Here is an 18,123-nt window from a genome sequence, read left to right as displayed (position 1 = left end):
AAGCTGCTCACCTGAAATAAATTTAAAAAATTGTCCAGTAGCTCCTTAGAGACCAACTAAGTTTGTTCTGGGTATAAGCTTTTGTGTGCATGCACACTTCTTCAGATACACTGAAACCTATCCTGCTCACCTGAGGTTTGTGTGTGGTCCTGCAACTTCTGACCTGCCTTGCCACCTCCTCTTTGGGCTCCCAATCATAAAGGACTATAAAGGACTCCTATAAAGGACCCCTGACAGTTAAGTCCAGTCACGAATGACTCTGGGGTTGTGGCGCTCATCTCGCTTTACTGGTTGAGGGAGCTGACGTTTGTCCACAGTTTTTCTGAGTCATGTGGCCAGCATGACTAAGCTGCTTCTGGCGAAACCAGAGCAGTGCACGGAAGCGTCGTTTACCTTCCTGCTGGAGCGGTACCTATTTATCTACCTCGGGTTAAGTACTTAATTCGTTCCAGAGGTCCGTTCTTAACCTGAAGCGCCACTTTAGCTAATGGGGCCTCCTGCTACCGCCGAAGCACGATTTCTGTTCTCATCCTGAAGCAAAGTTCTTAACCTGAGGTACTATTTCTGGGTTAGCGGAGTCTGTAACCTGAAGCGTATGTAACCCGAGGTACCACTGTACTTGCACTTTCATGTGCTTTCTAACTGCTAGGTTAGCAGGACTCACCACGCTTAACAAACTACAACTCCCAGAATGCTTTGCGAGAAGTGGTGAGCGTTCAATGCGGTACCATAGCACTTTAAACGTGCGGCGTGTGAACGCGGCTGTTCTCATCTCCCTGCTGAGTAATCAGGAGGAACCCTCATTTAAATAACCATTGCTTCTTTAGCGCCATGCACTTCGCATGCAAAAAAATAAAAATTAAATAAAAGTCTCAAATCCAATCTGCAGGTCGGGCTGACGTCCCTACAGAGCCGCTGCCAAGCCGCCAGAGCTCTGCACACTTTGGCCACGCCTTCCCCCTCATGCCACGCCTCTCTCTTCGCTTCTCCGGCAACCCAGACAGGGAGGCGGAGCTTCGAAGGGAAAAAGAGACCGCGGAGCGAGGGAAACATCCGTCCAATAGCGTGGCGGGCGGAGGTTTGGGCGGAAGCAGCGCTGCGTGAGGGCACGGGAGGGCGGGGCGTCCGCTACACCTGACAGCGCCGCGCGGGAGACGGGCGTGGAGCGCGTCGGGGCCGGAAGCAGCTGCGGAGAAGATGGTCGGCGTGTCGAGTGGGGCTGGGCGGCAGCAGCAGCAGCAGCCGCGGCAGCAGCTGGATAACGTGAGTCGCCAGCCGCTTGGGGGTCCTGCTCCGCGGGCTGCACAGGGGAAGGGGAGAGGCGGCTTTGGGGTGGAGCGTGTCGGGAGGGCGCGTGACTCGGGAGGGCGTCTGAATCGCAGGGCGCGTGACTCGGGAGGGCGTCTGAATCTTTGAGCCCCGTGGCTGCTCCAGTATCCCCGAAAACGGAGCGCTTCCAAGAGTTCTGAGGGCACACGGTTCTTCCCTTGAACGGAGAGTCGTCGAATTGCAGCGTTGGGAGAGGGACCCCAAGGGTTATCCAACCCAACCCTGTGCAATGTAGGAATCCTGCTCACAGCCGTCCCTGGGTGGGCTCGAACCGCCGACCTTCTGCCTCGCAGCCAGATGCACTGGCCCACTGCGCCACAGTGTGCTTTTATTGCATTTGTATCCGCCGCCCCCTCCCCAGCGGATAGAAGGTGGTATATTAGTGGTTCTGCTCCTCAGTTTAATCCCCCCCCCACAACCCCGCGAGGTAGGTTTGGACCGAGAGGCAGTGTCTGGCCCAAGGTCTCCCCGGGAGCTTCGTGGCTGAGTGGGGGTTTGCACCCTGGTCTCCCAGGTGTTAGACCAGCACTGAAGCTGCTACACCGCAGCTGCTGGGCACAGAAGGCGTGGACGTTTATAGACGCCACCGCAGAGATTTCTATCACACGCTTGCTTTTGCCTTGAAAACCTCAGTTCCTCAAAAAAGAAAAGAAAAAAGAAAACCTCAGTTCCTGCTTCCAGGTGTGGAAACTGTTTTGATTGTGAGGGAAACGATGGTTAAGAAAAAGTCATGTTAAAACTCCTGAAAGCCATTGAGTCCTGCCTGTTTACTGTCCATTTGGAAGTGCATCTTTTCATAACGTCTGCCAGTTACTTGAAAAGCTCATTGAATTCCAGCACAGCAGCCCCAAAATATGGCTATTTCACTCCTATGCTTCTATTCTGTGAACTTCTTGCTTTGGGGCTTTAATTATAAAATTTATTGCCCACATGTCTTCAAGAATTTGGGTCCTAAGACATTTAGGGCTCTAATGGCAATGAAGAATGTACTTAAGCTTTGTTTAAGCTTGTCAGTTCTCTGAATGTAAGGGAAGGACTCTGCAACAGGTAAACTATTGGGAAATCTAGTAAAGGGGTGTTGATCCTAACAGTAGAATCGGCTCCTGAGTTGAGAAGTATCTGTGGTTATTTTGGTTTTTTTTAAATAAAGGTATTTTTATTCTGTTTTGCAAAACATGAGGGTGGTGTATAAACATATAAACATTTAAAAGCAATCAGGGGACATATTAGACAACTGTATAGGCCTGTCAGCATAAAGGTCTTCAAGTCTTGTGACGGTCATGCAGTTACTGGGCCACAGTTAGAAACAGACACCAGAATACCTGTAGTAGGGGTGGAAAAGAGGAAGTGTTTGCAAATATTTCGCTCTATTCTAAAATATTGTAGACAGACATTCATACTTACTTTGCCAAACATTTACAGTGGTACCTCAGGTTACAGATGCTTCAGGTTACAGACTCTGCTAACCCAGATATAGTACCTCGGGTTAAGAACTTGACTTCAGGATGGGAATAGAAATCACGTGGCGGCAGTGGGAGGCCCCATTAGCTAAAGTGATGCTTCAGGTTAAGAACAGTTTCAGGTTAAGAACGGACCTCCAGAACGAATTAAGTTCTTAACCCGAGGTACCACTGTATTAGACATTGCAAGCATAGGCCATCATAAAACACCCATAAAACATCCATACATAAACAGCCATGTAAAATATATAATGTGGATTTTCATTGGGATTTTTTCCCACTAAATAGTGCTATTCGCCACTTTGAGAGACTATTGACCAAACTCGGCCACCTTTGCAGTTACGTCCAGGTTAATGTCAGACAGATAGAATCTGATATTTTCATTGTCCTGCGATGTTAGACTACCTCAAAATGGGGACAGCACGCATTTGCATAGCTGTTTGTACAATGGACTGTAGAAAAGAATATGTTCTACAGGGTCCAGCACATTCAAAGCAATGTCCATCATTTCTGGGGATGTTTAAATATCTGCCCTTTAGAAAAGCTGAGGGGAAAACATTCAATCGGGTTAACATAAAGGTCCTGTGTTAGACTGGAATTATTATTTTTTAGATATAAATGACCCTGTTATCTGTTGTATTTAAACTGTAGAACTTGGGGGAGCAAATTTTATTTACAGCTAATGGTAAAAATGCTGGAAGCAATTTTCAGCAATGTTACAAATATATCTTTTATTTTGGGTTTAAATGTTCAAAGCAAAGCTAAAAATGTGTTTGCATTGCAGAGTTCTGTTTGTTGTAATGGCTGCCTCTTGAGTTTGCGGAAGGTGGGATTCTGAGGCTCCTAAAGAAGACCAATCATTTTAAAACTGGTGGTTGTTGGAGGAACCATGCTCTGTACCCTTAAAAAGAACTTGGTGGAAAACTGCAGTATTATGTTGAAATGAAGTTTGATTAGGAAATATAAAACTATCTTACATTTTGGGGCATCCACCTATCTCTCTAGAGCCCAAGGAGGGCTGTTTTTTTAAAGTAAAGAATACAAAACTTTTTTACTCCATTTGTTGAAGAGCAAATTAGAAGTGTCTTAAGTAAATTTGTTTGGGTGATATTCAACTAAGTTTTACTCAGAGTAGACCTGTTGAAATTAATTATAGAAGTTAGATCCATTAATTTAAGTGAGTCTACTCAAAGTAAGACTTAGTTGAATATCATTCTTGGTGTTCTGTTAAGCAGACATGACTATTGAGCCTTCTACAGTTACTATTGGGATCTCTATTTCTGATGTTAAGGTATGAATGTTGCAGCTTATGTAGCCCACATGGTATCCATGCCCAATAATAATAATAATAATTTATTATTTGTACCCCGCCCATCTGGCTGGGTTTCCCCAGCCACTCTGGGCGGCTTCCAACAAAGATGAAAGATACACTAAAATGTCACATATTAAAAACTTCCCTGAACAGGGCTGCCTTCAGATGTCTTCTGAATGTCAGGTAGATATTTATCGCTTTGACAACTGATGGGAGGGTGTTCCACAGGACGGGTGCCACTACCGAGAAGGCCCTCTGCCTGGCTCCCTGTAACTTGGCCTCTCGCAGTGAGGCCAAGAAGGTTATTGTCTGGGTTGGCAGAGCCCTGTGGCTTCCTAAAGCAGGAACCCTAAGGGAGAACCCTCAGAACAGCCCATTGAGAACACTGGGTGTATGCACTTCTGGCTGTTGGTGGGTGTGCTGTGCATTGGCTGGCTGACCGGAGCACTCCACTCTGCAACACTTCACACAGGACTGAAGCTACATGGTAGTGTTCCTCGTGTAATATGGCAGCTGTACGTGCAATGCATATACAGCTCCAAATAAATATTGGGGTACCTGCATTGACTAGACAGGAGTTTAATCATATTTTTAAAATGCTAAATTAAGTGCTGGCTAGCTTTCCAAAATTGTACAGTGATTTTTGCCGCCTTTAGTGCATTATATCTTCAAAACCTGAGGATCACAGTGATCATACATTGGAGCTTCTGAAATTTGAAAGTGGGCATTTAAACTGAATTATTAGGAAATATTTTTATCTTCCAAATATGAGCAGTTTCAACGTTTAAAACAAGTCTGAAGTGCAAGGAGACTATTTTACATGTGGTCCCAAACTTGCATGGGGTTGGTTACCCATTAAGGTAAATGTTGACTTCTGTGCTCATTTAGATAAGATTGAGCTGTCTCTGGGAACAATAAAAGAGCTCAAGTGATGCCTTCTAAAGTAAACTTGCTTGAATTTTTCAAGGACTAAACTAGATCACATGCTTTTCTCATTCCTTTTTACTAAAACTGAATTCTTTTTACTAAAACTGAAGTAGTTTTCCATTCTGGCAGGACAATGCCAAAAATGCTTGTGTAGGACAGGAAAAATGAGTTGGGCAATTATCCTGTGATTATGTGTGATGTTATTTCTTAAAATTTATGCAAAAAACCCCCTCAATGGTTTATGTTAGATAAATGATCTCATAGGCATCACTTTTATCTCATTGAGCTTTTCTAGTTCTCCTTAAGTTCCTATTTAAAACCTTAAATGTAGATGAACACATTGAAAACCATAAATTAGTTTAAGCAAGTTCATATTCACGTGGAAAACTGCATTGGTGCTTGTGCTAAACTAGTGTGGGCAATATTTGTTGCCAGTTCAGGCAATATTGCTTACCTTCAATTTACAGTATTGGGACAATTTCACATTGGTCAACCCCAGTTCTTTAAGAACTGGTTTACAAAAACAGACCACACTCTTCCAAAAACAGACCTGTACATGGAAGTAAATCTCACGGAGTACAGTTCCAGTTCCCGTTGAGTATTCTTCCAATTAAACATATATAGGATGGTGCTGAAAAGATTTAAAAATCATGCTTGCTGATGTAGCTTACCTGTGTAAGCTTTTAAAAAAAAGCATGTCTGCAAAGTAGATGATCGAACTGTCTCACAATTGTTAAACTTCTCTTGGTTTTCTGTTTTGAACGCTATGTTGCTAAATCTCTTTCAGGGATCTGTTTCAGAGATAACGCAGAGCATGGATGACGACCCTTTGCTTGATGCACCGCTCCTTCCACCTCATGCATTGCATTCCAGGATGTGTCCAAGGTTCCACGCCATACCTACAGTCGGCATTGCCAATGTATTGCTGCTCATGCATGTAAGTTGCCGATGAGTTATTTGGATAAATTCAATGATGCAGAGGTGCAGTTTGCCACCAGGCCTTAAGTTGAGTGAGCGAGTAGCAGCTGTGGCCTCTTCCTCAGGCATCTCCTGCGCAGCCACTAGAGTAGCTCTTTCCCCAGCAGACAAGTGTGACATGGCTCTCGTCCTTGGCCACTTAAAAGGTGGAAGGGTCAGCCCAGTCTGTTTCCTGTGAGCCCTTTTCCAGAAGTGTGCTGTTGTGGTCGCATGTTCTGTCTGTCCCTACTCTTTAAGGCCAGAGGGTGGCAGCATGCAGAGCAAGTGGGATGACAAACCAAACCGATGCACCTGGAAATTAGAAAGCACTAAGGCATGGATGAAATCTCAAAATACCTTGCGGGCAGCAAGTTGGGGAAAGCTGTTACTGCCCAACCTTCATCCCTAGAGTTTTGTTGGCTTGAGAGGCAAGCAGACAACTGATGCCATCCTTCTCCCTGCCCTTGGTGACCCTGGTCAGTGAGAATCAAGCTTTTATAGCCCTGCCTTCCAGTACCAAACTTGGTGGCATCATGCTGATCAGCAGAAAAGTGAAATGGAGATGCCCCAAAGCAGGTGTGTGTTTCTGTTTACTGGGACTTCATAAGCACAATAATACTGCTTTGTTAAGAACCACTTTCCCAACACCCGTAAAAAAAAAAAATCCTGCTGGAGAGAGCTATGCAATCAAAAGTCCTCCCCTAGAAACAGTCAAAGCTGTCTTGGTGGCAAAAGCAAGAGGAGATAGGAACTGTTCCTGTGGAGAACTGGGATAATGCACAACCACCAGCAGCTGTAATGGCCAGGTAGCTCCCACTCGGATTAAAGTACTTGCAATCAGAGTTGGTGATAACAAAATGGGCAGCTTCATTTCTGTGCTGTCCTGCTCAGGTTGGGGGTCATTGCCTTCCACTGGCCACTGTTTACCTGCCCCAGAGATTCCTTTGGGGAGAAGGCTGAGCTCACTGGCATGTGCATGTGCCACTTCCCATCATTACCGTGTCAGTACTGGGATAGCTCAGTCAGCTGAGCATGAGACTCTTAATCTCAGGATTGTGGGTTTGAGCCTCGCGTTGGGCATAAGATTCCTGTGTTGCAGGGGGTTGGCCAAGATGACCCTTCTGGTCCCTTGCACCTCTACAGTTCTATTATTCTAATAGGATGGAGGTTGGCTTATATTTTTCCTTCCTAGTGGGAAAGCTTAAGAACATACTATGGGCTAATGATGCCATATCAGCAATAGAAAATGGTAATGAATCTGTAAAATAAAGTTAGAGCAAACCTGCCAGGCTTTGATGTGTTTGACTTTGATGATGAGCATTTGAAATAACTTTCTTTCTTTTTTCTTAGGTTGCTTTTGTTGTTTTGGCTTTTCTGGCAGGGATATTCTGCTCTTACCCTGATGCAAGTGGAGATATGTGTCCTCAGCATTACACTTACCCACTTAAAGTGCAAACTGTTATAGTTACTGCCAAAGTAATTCTCTGGATCCTGTATCTGTTTCTCGAACGGTACATTCACTTCCACCATAGCAAGGTCAGAAGAAAAGGCTACCTCCAGATCTACAGAGCCACAAGGCATCTTAAGAGATTTCCACTCCTGATTCAGTCTACAGGTGAGCCTGAACCTATTCACTCACTCTTGTCAATCTCTTGTTTGTAAATATGAATTCTTCTATATGCATGAAGCATCTCACATGGTCATGACAACAGTGCAGTTCTAGCTTTCGCTACATCTTTCTAGTATTTGGTCCGACTTGGACAAGATGAAGCCTTCAAGGTAAGCCAAGATTTATCAGTAATTTTCGTAATGCATTCAGTCCACTTTGTTTCTTAATGTATGCCACATCTCTCCTCTAATAGCTCAACTGCAGGTACCATAACTGCCAAAAAATGGCCATTTGAGGAGTTTTGCTCCAATAGCTATCAGGAATTGACTAGTACATTGTGACAAAATGTGCCATACTGTCCTAATAATGTCCAGGTTATTCCTTACTGCAGTTAGCTCAAAGGGGGGCACTGGCTCTATAGATCAAGGAAAGAGTGGGTACTTTAGCTTCTACCCTGATCACAGTAGATGGCGGTGTGGTAGGAATCTGAGCCCTGTAGGATGATGATAATAATAATAATAATAATAATAATAATAATAATAAGTCACTTTCTTCCTCTAAGAAGCAAATATTTGAAGAGCGCTATCATGCCCTCTATAATCTCAGATAGGAACTGAATAATGAGTAACTCATGAAGAAACCAGTCCTTGCTCAAAAGCCTTTTGCTCAAATTGAAATGTTGGGCTCTTGTTATTTTCCTTCTCTGTCTACTGATGCAAGAAATGTTCAGTTAACAGATTAATGAATTTTCCATACACCCATTGTTTTTGTAACAACCAGAGTGGGGACGCAAGTGCCTGCATATTGACTGAAAACTGTGGGCTTTAATACTTAAGTAGGGCAAACTGCACAAAAGAAAGCAGCTCTATTTATCAAGTTGGGCACAGTATGGCTGCAGTGTTAAGACGTGGCCACTAGGTGGAGCTCTGGAGATTTAATATGAAAACTCACACTGTATAAGTAGCTTTGGGCTAGATAGTGTTGGTTGTAAGGACAATAGCTTTTCTTGCAGTATGCAGTAATGATTCGCGCTTGAAGCACTGTGTGGCTGAAAAACTTTAGAACATGTCTGTGAAAACTTGAGGGCAAAATGTGAGGTCGAAACAGTAATCCTTAGTGACTTCAGCAGTGTAGTAGTGGGAAACCACTGGCTCTCCAGGCTTCCCAAGCCCTCACCATTTGACCTGTGAGGTCACTTCAGCCAAGCCACATGCATGTGCCCACACCTGATAGGGGGTAGGTAAAGACACGACTTGCTTGAAAGTGAGTTTTGCGGTCACCATAATCAGAGGCTCCTGCAAGGCCACAATTCAAACACCCATCTTGATGGGAGCTTTGCTAATACAGCAGACCAGCTGATTAACTGTTCCTTTGTCCATGCAATTTAATTCCAAAGGAAACTGGGGCCCCTGATGTGTGCGGGACTTGGCCTGTCAAACATGGTGCACGGGTGGTGAGGTGGGTAAGGATCTCTGATCATAGGTGTGTTCAGAGAAGGGGAAAAGGAAGGGAACAGTCTAATACAGACATCAGCATCTTACTGTCAGTCATATGTTCTCAGCTGCAATTCCCAACTGGAAGGCATCAGGTTGGCGAAATCTAGTCCAATGGATAAACGTAACTGGTACTTCAGATGTGTTCTTAGTAATCCTCAGCCATACGTACTGTAAAACATTTTATCTTAAGTTCAAACTCTGCATCTTCTTGCATGCAGTTGAATATACATTTGCTAGAGACAACTTGGAAGCATCTTCCATGCCATTTAGCTTGAACAGAAAACTGAAAAGTGCAGCTGAAATAATCACAAGGGTCTGTTCTTATCCTATAGCAAAGCCACTGGCCATCTAAGTGAGACTGTGCATGGTTGAGAATGTGCTCAGTGCCTGTTTTCACTCATGACCAAGAGAGTCAGCTGGGTATGACTATTGGTTCAAAGTTAATGCTGGTTTATGTATTTGGGGGTTATATTGAGCCACTTCTGGAAGCTATTTAGACGGCTGGGTTTCTTAACATGTCTCATCTGTGTCTTTTAATAGGTAATATAGCTTTACTGCTGATCTTGTCAGCGCAACATTCCTTCCCTGATCACAATAAAATGTATCTCTGCTTCATCCTGGGAATCTTGAGCGTGGAACTACTATGTTCGTTGATATGTGTGGTTGTCTACACAGGTAAGAGCAGCAGGATTGCCTTGTGTGTATAAGCCAATTAGACTGGCCACTAGGTCACAGAATCACCTCTTTATTTTTCTTCAGATTCATTGCTAAGATTAGCTTGACCCAAGGGGCCTGCTAAGAGTTAATAATCTGATGGCTTAGATGGTTGTATCTTGGCTTAATAAGGCAATACAAGAATGGGCCTTGTGCACTCATATGCAGCTGCTTCAATCCTGCCTTTATGTTAGTAACCAAACAAGCTGGGGAGTCTTAATCTGCCTAGTTTCTCTCTCTCTCTCTGTTTTTGCCCTATCGAGAAATCTGTGTTTTGGCCAAGACCTGGGGAACAGCTGGATTTTACATTTCCGTGGAAGCAGAATTGGCCATTGTCAGATTCTCCTTCCCAGCAGCCTAAAACCTGCATGGTATACGTTTGTATGTTACTGCCTCCCACATTTCATCTTGAAATTCTTGGCAAATGCCAACTCAGTGGCTTCCCTGCCAGCCACATTTTTTTTCATTCATTTCCTCCTTGCTTTGATTGCCCATCTACACTGATAAGTTCTGGGGAACTGAAAAATGTGCACTATGTGAGAGCCAGTGTGGTGTAGTGGTTAAGAGCGGCAGACTCGTAATCTGGTGAACCAGGTTCACGTCTCTGCTCCTCCACATGCAGCTGTTGGTGACCTTGGGCTAGTCATATTTCTCTGAAGTCTCTCAGCCTCACTCACCTCACAGAGTGTTTGTTGTGGGGGAGGAAGGGAAAGGAGAATGTTAGCCGCTTTGAGACTCCTTTGGGTAGTGATAAAGGGGATATAAAATCCAATTAAAAAAAATAATTAATTGTGACATTTTGGTTTGCGTAATAAAAGGGCTGCCCTAATACGGATTTTGACCACAGTTTACTGGTTTAAACGTAACAGAAAACAGCAGTGAACTGAGACTTCCCAGCTCACTTGTGCAAGGGGAGAAGGAAAATGGCTCCATGTGGAAGAATGAAGCTTGTTCATACATTGCTTTATAAAGTCTTGATAGGGTCATCCCAATATGGCTTGTTGTTGTTTAGTCGTGTCCGACTCTTCGTGACCCCATGGACCAGAGCCCGCCAGGCATTCCTGTCTTCCACTGCCTCCCGCAGTTTGGTCAGACTCATGTTTGTAGCTTCGAGAACACTATCCAACCATCTCGTCCTCTGTCATCCCCTTCTCCTTGTGCCTTCCATCTTTCCCAACATCAGGGTCTTTTCCAGGGAGTCTTCTCTTCTCATGAGGTGGCCAAAGTATTGGAGCCTCAGCTTCACGATCTGTCCTTCCAGTGAGCACTCAGGGCTGATTTCCTTAAGAATGGATACGTTTGATCTTCTTGCAGTCCATGGGACTCTCAAGAGTCTCCTCCAGCACCATAATTCAAAAGCATCAACTCTATGGCTTAGAAAAATAGAATTGGAGAGTTGGAAGGGACCCCAAAGGTCGTCTAATCCAACCCCTTGTAATGTATGAATCTTTTGCCCAATGTGGGGCTTGAACCCACGACCCTGAGATTAAGAGTCTCAGGCTCTACCGACTGACCTATTATCAGATTCAAGTTTGTACAACCTTATTCTGTCGATAAAGTGTGTATTTTTAACAATGTGCATAACTACTTGACGTTAGATAAATGCAAAGAAGCTGAAATGCATTCAAGCGTTTCTAACTTCATTCTATTGTATTGATCCAAAATTCCCAGATGGAGGGATAGAGTTCTTTGCCCAACGCTAAGACGTTGTTTAAGCTCCTACACTGTCCTATCCCAAGGGTTTTGGGCAGTTAATAGTGTAGAAGAGAGGACACACAAAATGCAGCTGTTGATCTAGAAATCTCTCGCTTGGCAGTGAGAGCCATCTTTGTGGAGGAGCAGCTGTTTTGAGGGGTTTCTTGCCTGGCACTGATAGGCAGCTGCGTCTCTGCCCATGTAGTGCAAGGCTCTTCATTTTTGTACGTATGGCAGCCGTGGAAGGAGGCAAGACCCTGCTTCTGAAAAGTGCCAGCACAATTGACAGAACTTGAGGTCTGGACTGCAGCCTGATGTCACCTGCAGGGCAATGCAGTTCTTGAGTCTCCTCCCTCCTTTAGGAAGACAGAAGTTAAAGCTGCCAAACTTCACAGCGTTAGCAGTAAGGCAAGAGGGAATCGTGATGCGTTGTAAAATATTGCAGAGAGGAAACGGTGGCAGTGCTGCTGATTTAAGAGGGAAGCCAGGGAGACTGCATTGACTTTCGACCGTGCCAGCAGAGCAGCTCTTGGGTGTAAATAATTGATCTGTCAGCTCCTACATTAAAGGAGTGAGCTCTTCATGTTTTTAAAGAGAGAAGAATTCGTATGATGGTTCTGTGCTGGCCTTGCTGCTTTCGGAGCCCCTCTGAGACTCCACACAGATGCAGGCTCAGTGTGATGTCACAGTCCAAGCACAAAGTTAACGGGCTTCCAAAACCACAATTTACATGTGATGGCCGCAGATAGCGGCCACATCTGGATGATTAAATCCTGTCTTAATAAAACAGCGCACATCCACACTTTGTGCACACATCCTCTGCGCTTTCTTCTGCATGCACAAGGAAACCCTGGGAATTAGACAGCCCTGGGTTGTTTGACCCTTTAATTAGTTCTCTTTTTTGCCTCCTATAAAAACTATCCAAGGCACTCTCTTTTAATGTTTAAATAGCACATAACCTTTACTTAGTGTACTTGCATTTGCAGATTAAAATATACAATGCGGGTGGGTGTTTCAGAGGTGTAGCTTGAGTGGTGGTGGGCACTGGCTTATGTGTCGAAGCCAGCATGTGTAAGTCATGGTTTAAAGTTAGCTTTTGCTTCCTTGCTTGTTGTACCTGGTTCTCACGTGACAAGAAGCTATAGCTAACTGCAGTGGCTTGGTATACTGTCCAGTTTGCACAAAGGGTGCGTTAGGGGACTGCATGGAGATGTATGGAGCGTGTACACATCCTGCTAATTAAACGAGGATTTAATTTGTGTAAACCAGGTTCCATTAGATCAAGCACCCTCAAACTCAGCCCTCCAGATGTTTTGAGAGTACAACTCCCATCATCCCTAGCTAACAGGACGAGTGGTCCGGGATGATGGGAGTTGTAGTCCCAAAACATCTGGAGGGCCGAGTTTGCCTATGCCTGCATTAGATGCACACATGAAAGTAGATCTAGCTGGGGAAATGAAGTTGTTGTTTTTCTGAAGGCACATAACAACTCTGCTATTTCTTTGTCATGTGTCTTTTGCCTTTGCCCATTGTGAAAGTGGCCCTGGGAACCTCTATTCAAAATTCACCTACAAATGGATGAGATGGGATTTGCTGACAGTGAGCTCCCTCGACTCCTTCCCATTGGGCTGTTGGCATGCTCCACTTGCAAAAGAACAGTCAAGAATTTACTTCGAGCTCCCAGGAATTCCTTTGTAGCCATGTCCATACACTTGCTTCTTGCCTGACATCATGTATAAAGTCAGGAATGGGGCAGCTGGGCATGGTTTGGAGAAAATGGCCAAATTGGGACCCATGTTGGACCTAATTAGAGTGGTGGGACCTGTGTTAGAGGTCACAAGTGGAACCTACAACAAAATGTTGCAGTCCTTTTGCTCAGGGTTTGTGTCGCTTCATTTCCCCTTCCTGTCTTTTTTATTCGCACACCACTGCACACATTCAGTGAGCATTCTGTGGCCATTGGTTGCCCTTGATCCTTATCTGACCATTTTGTGGGCCTTGCCCCTATAGGTGTTTTCTAAAGACTTTATTTTTCTTCTCTTAACCTTGACATCCTCTGAACCTCTTGTGTGTTGATGCCCCTGCTTTGAGCTACATGAGCAATGACACCCTTGCCTGAAAATTCAATTTCTTTTAGAGAATCATCAACTTTCTTATCTTTTCTTGATCTTTATTTTACCACCAACCTTCCAGAATGAAGTAGTTGTATATCTGAACCCTTCAGGACACCTGTTGGGTTACAATTGCCTTAAATGTCCTGGAATGCATGTGCTGGGGTAATCTGATCCGGTCATGAATAGCTGAATTCTGATGTTGTTGAGAGCCAAACTCAGCTGATTACTTTACAGCTTGCTGACACATCTGCCTTGGTTATTCCTCTGATCAGTCATGCAACCTGCTTGTACACAACAGGTGGTCTAGTATAGTAATTCTATGGGGGGAGATAGGAGGGGGGAGAGAAGAAGAAAGTTCCTATTCAAAAGGAGATGCTGACTGAGTAGATGAGAATGAAGCATTGTGTTGACAGAGGAACTCTCTTAAAAAGGAACTTCCTCCACCATCTTTTGCCAAAGAGATCAGATGAATTTAAGCATTCCGATTAGGGGCGGTTGAAGGGGACTCGCCAAACCACATTAACTGGTCTGTAAAATTAAGCCGCCGGTTATTTTTTCGTAACTGGCTGAAAGTGGTATAAAACATGCCATTTCACACTGTCACACTCATTGCAAAGATGATCAGTTTTTCCCTCTTGGGCTTCAGCTCTCAAGCATTGTTTATGGGTTTGCTATGGGTAGTAAATCTGCCTAAGTAACATATTCATCTGCACGTTCCCTGCTTTCTCCTATTTTCTGCTTCTCTTCCTTTTCCTCTTTTCCCCCTGTGCTCAATTGTCAGCTTCCCTAGGCAGGGGCCTGTTGTATTGAATGTAAATCAAAACAACAATGGCAGTGCTCTAAGCAGACCTAGGAACACAACACAGGTCACTCAACATGCATTGGCTGTGGTCCAGATGTGGGAAAGTAGGATATTGCATGTTTGTAACTCAGGTTAGCTATACCTGGCTCATGGAGTGTGTTGTGTTCATGTATGGAATGGAGCCAGAAGGAAAGTCCCATCTTGTAGCAATCTTCTTTTTCTTCTGTGGTGGAGCAAATGGTAGAACAGAAATGGAGAACCTGTGGTCCTCCAGGTGTGGTTGGGACTTCCATCAGCTCCAGCCAGAATGGTCCAGGGGTCAGGAATGATGGGAAATATAATGCAGCAGCAGGTGGAGGGCCACAGGGTCCCTCTCATTGTTCTAGAAATTAAAATGGTTCTGTATTTAAAAGTCTTCTGAACTGTCAATTTATAGTTCCGGTGTCAGACTGCACACACTGTAGCTTTCCCCTTTTCTAATTACAGTAAAGGTAAGCAACTTTAACCGGGCAAAACCAAGACCTGATGTCATAGAAGAAGAGCAGATGTATGCTTATCCTAATCACACTTGGTGCCAAATAGATGTATGACAGCTGGCAGTGGCTGTGGTTATTGAAGGTTCAAGAAATAAATGCACACATAACCTGTTGAACCAGTCAAATCTGTTAAGCCACCAAAGTAGTGTAACTGCCTTCCTTTATTTAACACGGAGCTGAAACTATAAGTAATATTGCTGGACATATCTTGAGATTTCTATATTCCACCAAATATAGAACTTTTTAATACATATTTGTCTTTAGTCCAAAGCCATCATAAAGCATAAGGGTTATTTTACTAAGAGTCGGTGTGTTTTACTTGACTTCTTAATAGGCGTTAATGCTGCTCCTTTGTTCTGATTATTTGAGATTTCTGTATTCATTGTGTTAAGGTAACTGTGTTCCACCTTGGGTGGTCTGTTCCCCAAAAGGCATCGTATAACTAAACAAATCTGAGATCAGTATGTAAATGCATTTTGGGAACAGGAGGGGGAAGAGTTGCTGTTGCCTTCTTAAGTTTCACATGGTTGAGATGGAAGATGATAATGCTCTGTAAGTAACATGGTTTGAATTTGTCTTTTAGGGAAGCCTCAAGCTTGGAAGAAGTGGTTGAAAAACAAGGAGATGTGATAGAATACCTTAAACGACACAATGCTCTACTGAGCCAGAAGATGCTGGCTTTAACGTCCCAGCAGGGCAGGGGCTAGCCGTGGCCAGAAAACAGTGGCCAAACAGTGTTAAAAATGGCGGACTAACTTGAATATTGACTCGTCCTCTGACAGCAGCAAACACATCTTACGCAAGTTTGCAGTGACAGGTTTCCAGTCCTGGTTCTGAGCAGCTGTCGGACCTCATCTGACTTGGTGCTTAAAGCTGCTTGGTTTTTAAAGGACACTTTTATTTTTGAGATTCCCCCCCCCAAAAAAAAATTCCTCCTGTACAGAGAGCTGTAACCAGGGGAAAAACACCTCAATCAGTTGTCTGTTTGGTTCTTTCAACTCTCTGATTTGAAAGTGATGCAGATTTCCAAAGATTTTAGTCGTTTTGAATGCCATCTTTTTTCAAACCAGTATGAAGCAAACACCTGAGTATCAAGTATCAAAATATTAATATACTGTGCATTTATTTGGTAATTGGTAAGGCCATCAATTAAGGATTGTTAGTTTCTATACTGCAGCTGCGATGGATGACCTCGCAGTGGCAAGATCCCATAGGAAAGGCTGCTGGGTGTCACAACTGACTCCGGGAGACTTTCACCAATGTAAGTGCACTCATGATGACAAGTAGCACTGTAAATTCAGGGACTGATCCAAAGCGGTATGGAGACGACACTTAGACAAGTGGGAAAGAGAAGTGAAGCATTCAGAAGCTAGTCCCAAGGCAGTTGTATAGATGACATTTCAAGCATCACTCCAGACAAGGATGGCAAGATGAGGCTGGCAGCCTGAGAAGCCACTTCTTCTGGCTTGTTCATGTATTGCATTATCACATGTTATAAATGCCAGTATCCTGTTGTCAGCAAATGGTTGCATACTGAAAATATGTTGTTCACTGCCTCCAGCTTTTTCCTTTTCTTTTTGCAGACCGGTTATCCCTTCTGCTTATGCCCCTCTGCTTGTCTTGCTAGCTGGAAATAAGTGAGAATAATTAAGGGGACAGTGTATGGGCATAATGTAAGAACCTGCATGTTAACAAGCTACATGTAAACGTATTTCAGGGAGAATTGAGTACCTCTTGCCCTCCTGATGTTGTTGGATTGCAGCTCCTTCAGCCCCAGCCATCATGGTCAACAATCAGGGATGATGGAAGCCTCAGTCCAGCAACATCCAGGAGATCACATGTCCCCCTTCCCTGGCCACCAAGGTGTGTCCTGCTTAAAAACAGTCCTTAAATTCTTCTCATGGAAAACTATTTGTTTATCTAATCCTTCATATGGGATATATACACAAACAGGACCCCCCCCCCCAAATTGCATCACAGTGATTCACACATGCTTCATGGCGCTGAAGTTTAGAAATGGATAAAAGTAAACTAACAAAAGCATTTTTCTTACAATGTTGACATACAGTTTGAATCTGCCATGATCGTTGCTTCAAATATTTCACTTTACAGGATAGTATCCAGTGTCTGCTGTCTTTGAAAATGTCGGCATTTCCCCCCCCTGAAGCCAAGTGGCTCACAGAAGTGTTTATAGGTTCAACTCTGCTTTGAATGTATTTGATTGAACTCTGTAGATACTGTTCGTTTGGGCGCATTCCCCCTTTAAGTTCCACATCCAGCTACAAACAGCTGTCATTTGTCTGCTATGCCACTTTGCTGCCAAAAAAAGGCTGGGTGGTTTTTGTTTTCTGTTGTTTTTTTGTATATCTTAGTCAATATTTCTGTAGAAAGACAAACACTTAAACAGGAGGATTTTCTGAGCATGTGCTGTGATCTAGTTTAGAGAGAACAATAGCATACCATTCTGTCACACTTCATGCAAACAGACTGTTAATCCACTGCTCAGTGAGAGATGTATATAGTATTGTTTAAGGGACAGTATAGAAAAACTGCAACTGGCTGCTTCTGACACTTGACATGTTCTTTCCTTGTTAGCTGTGCCTTAAACACAGTTGGGATTTTATTAAGAAGTGGAGGAAGAAATATGTATACTTTTCCTTTTTTAAAAGGACACTCAGGTTTTGATCTGATTTGTATGTGACTCATTCTCTGTTTTGTACTAAATGTGAAATAATAAACGCAACAAACCCTACTCACTTTAGTCTGCTGCTAGCTAAAGGTAAAGATTATTGTGCTCTTGCATTGGGGTACAGCACTCGAGACTGGAGGTCTTCGTAAATGCCTGCTGGTGTGTTGTTCTTGCCATTGAGTCTGGTAAGTCACAGCTAAGTATCTAGAATCATTAGAAAGTCACACTAAATTGAAGGCTTGAGTCAGTGTTAGAATATCAAACCTAGGGCACCTGTGCAAAATTGCATATCACGTAGAACCCAGTTGTTAAATCACATCTTCTGTTGACATCAGCCAGGTCTACTCTTTTAGCCTGTTAAATTGCATTGAACCCATTTATCAAGTAGCGTCCTCTAAATGCTTTATTCTGAAATTATTGGCTAGAAAGATGACCCCTGGAATAGTATTTGCATAATGGGGAAAACTTTGTATTCCAAAAGTT

At 43.7% G+C, this 18,123-nt stretch overlaps 1 protein-coding gene across 1 annotated transcript; it reads left to right on the top strand.

Annotated features, from left to right (window-relative positions):
• Positions 1 to 1,133: 1,133 nt before the first annotated feature.
• On the top strand, positions 1,134 to 17,703 carry TMEM192 (transmembrane protein 192). Its single transcript, XM_081926284.1, has 6 exons — positions 1,134 to 1,263; positions 5,816 to 5,965; positions 7,336 to 7,600; positions 9,631 to 9,765; positions 14,902 to 14,986; positions 15,535 to 17,703. The coding sequence occupies exons 1-6, from the start codon at positions 1,198 to 1,200 to the stop codon at positions 15,656 to 15,658; spliced, it is 825 nt and encodes a 274-aa protein (XP_081782410.1). The 5' UTR covers positions 1,134 to 1,197; the 3' UTR covers positions 15,659 to 17,703.
• Positions 17,704 to 18,123: the final 420 nt, after the last annotated feature.

The sequence above is a fragment of the Podarcis melisellensis genome (assembly GCF_964234715.1).
Source record: "Podarcis melisellensis genome assembly, chromosome: 9".
Classification (NCBI taxonomy): Eukaryota; Metazoa; Chordata; class Lepidosauria; order Squamata; family Lacertidae; genus Podarcis; species Podarcis melisellensis.
This window is presented reverse-complemented; position numbering and strand designations above follow the sequence as displayed.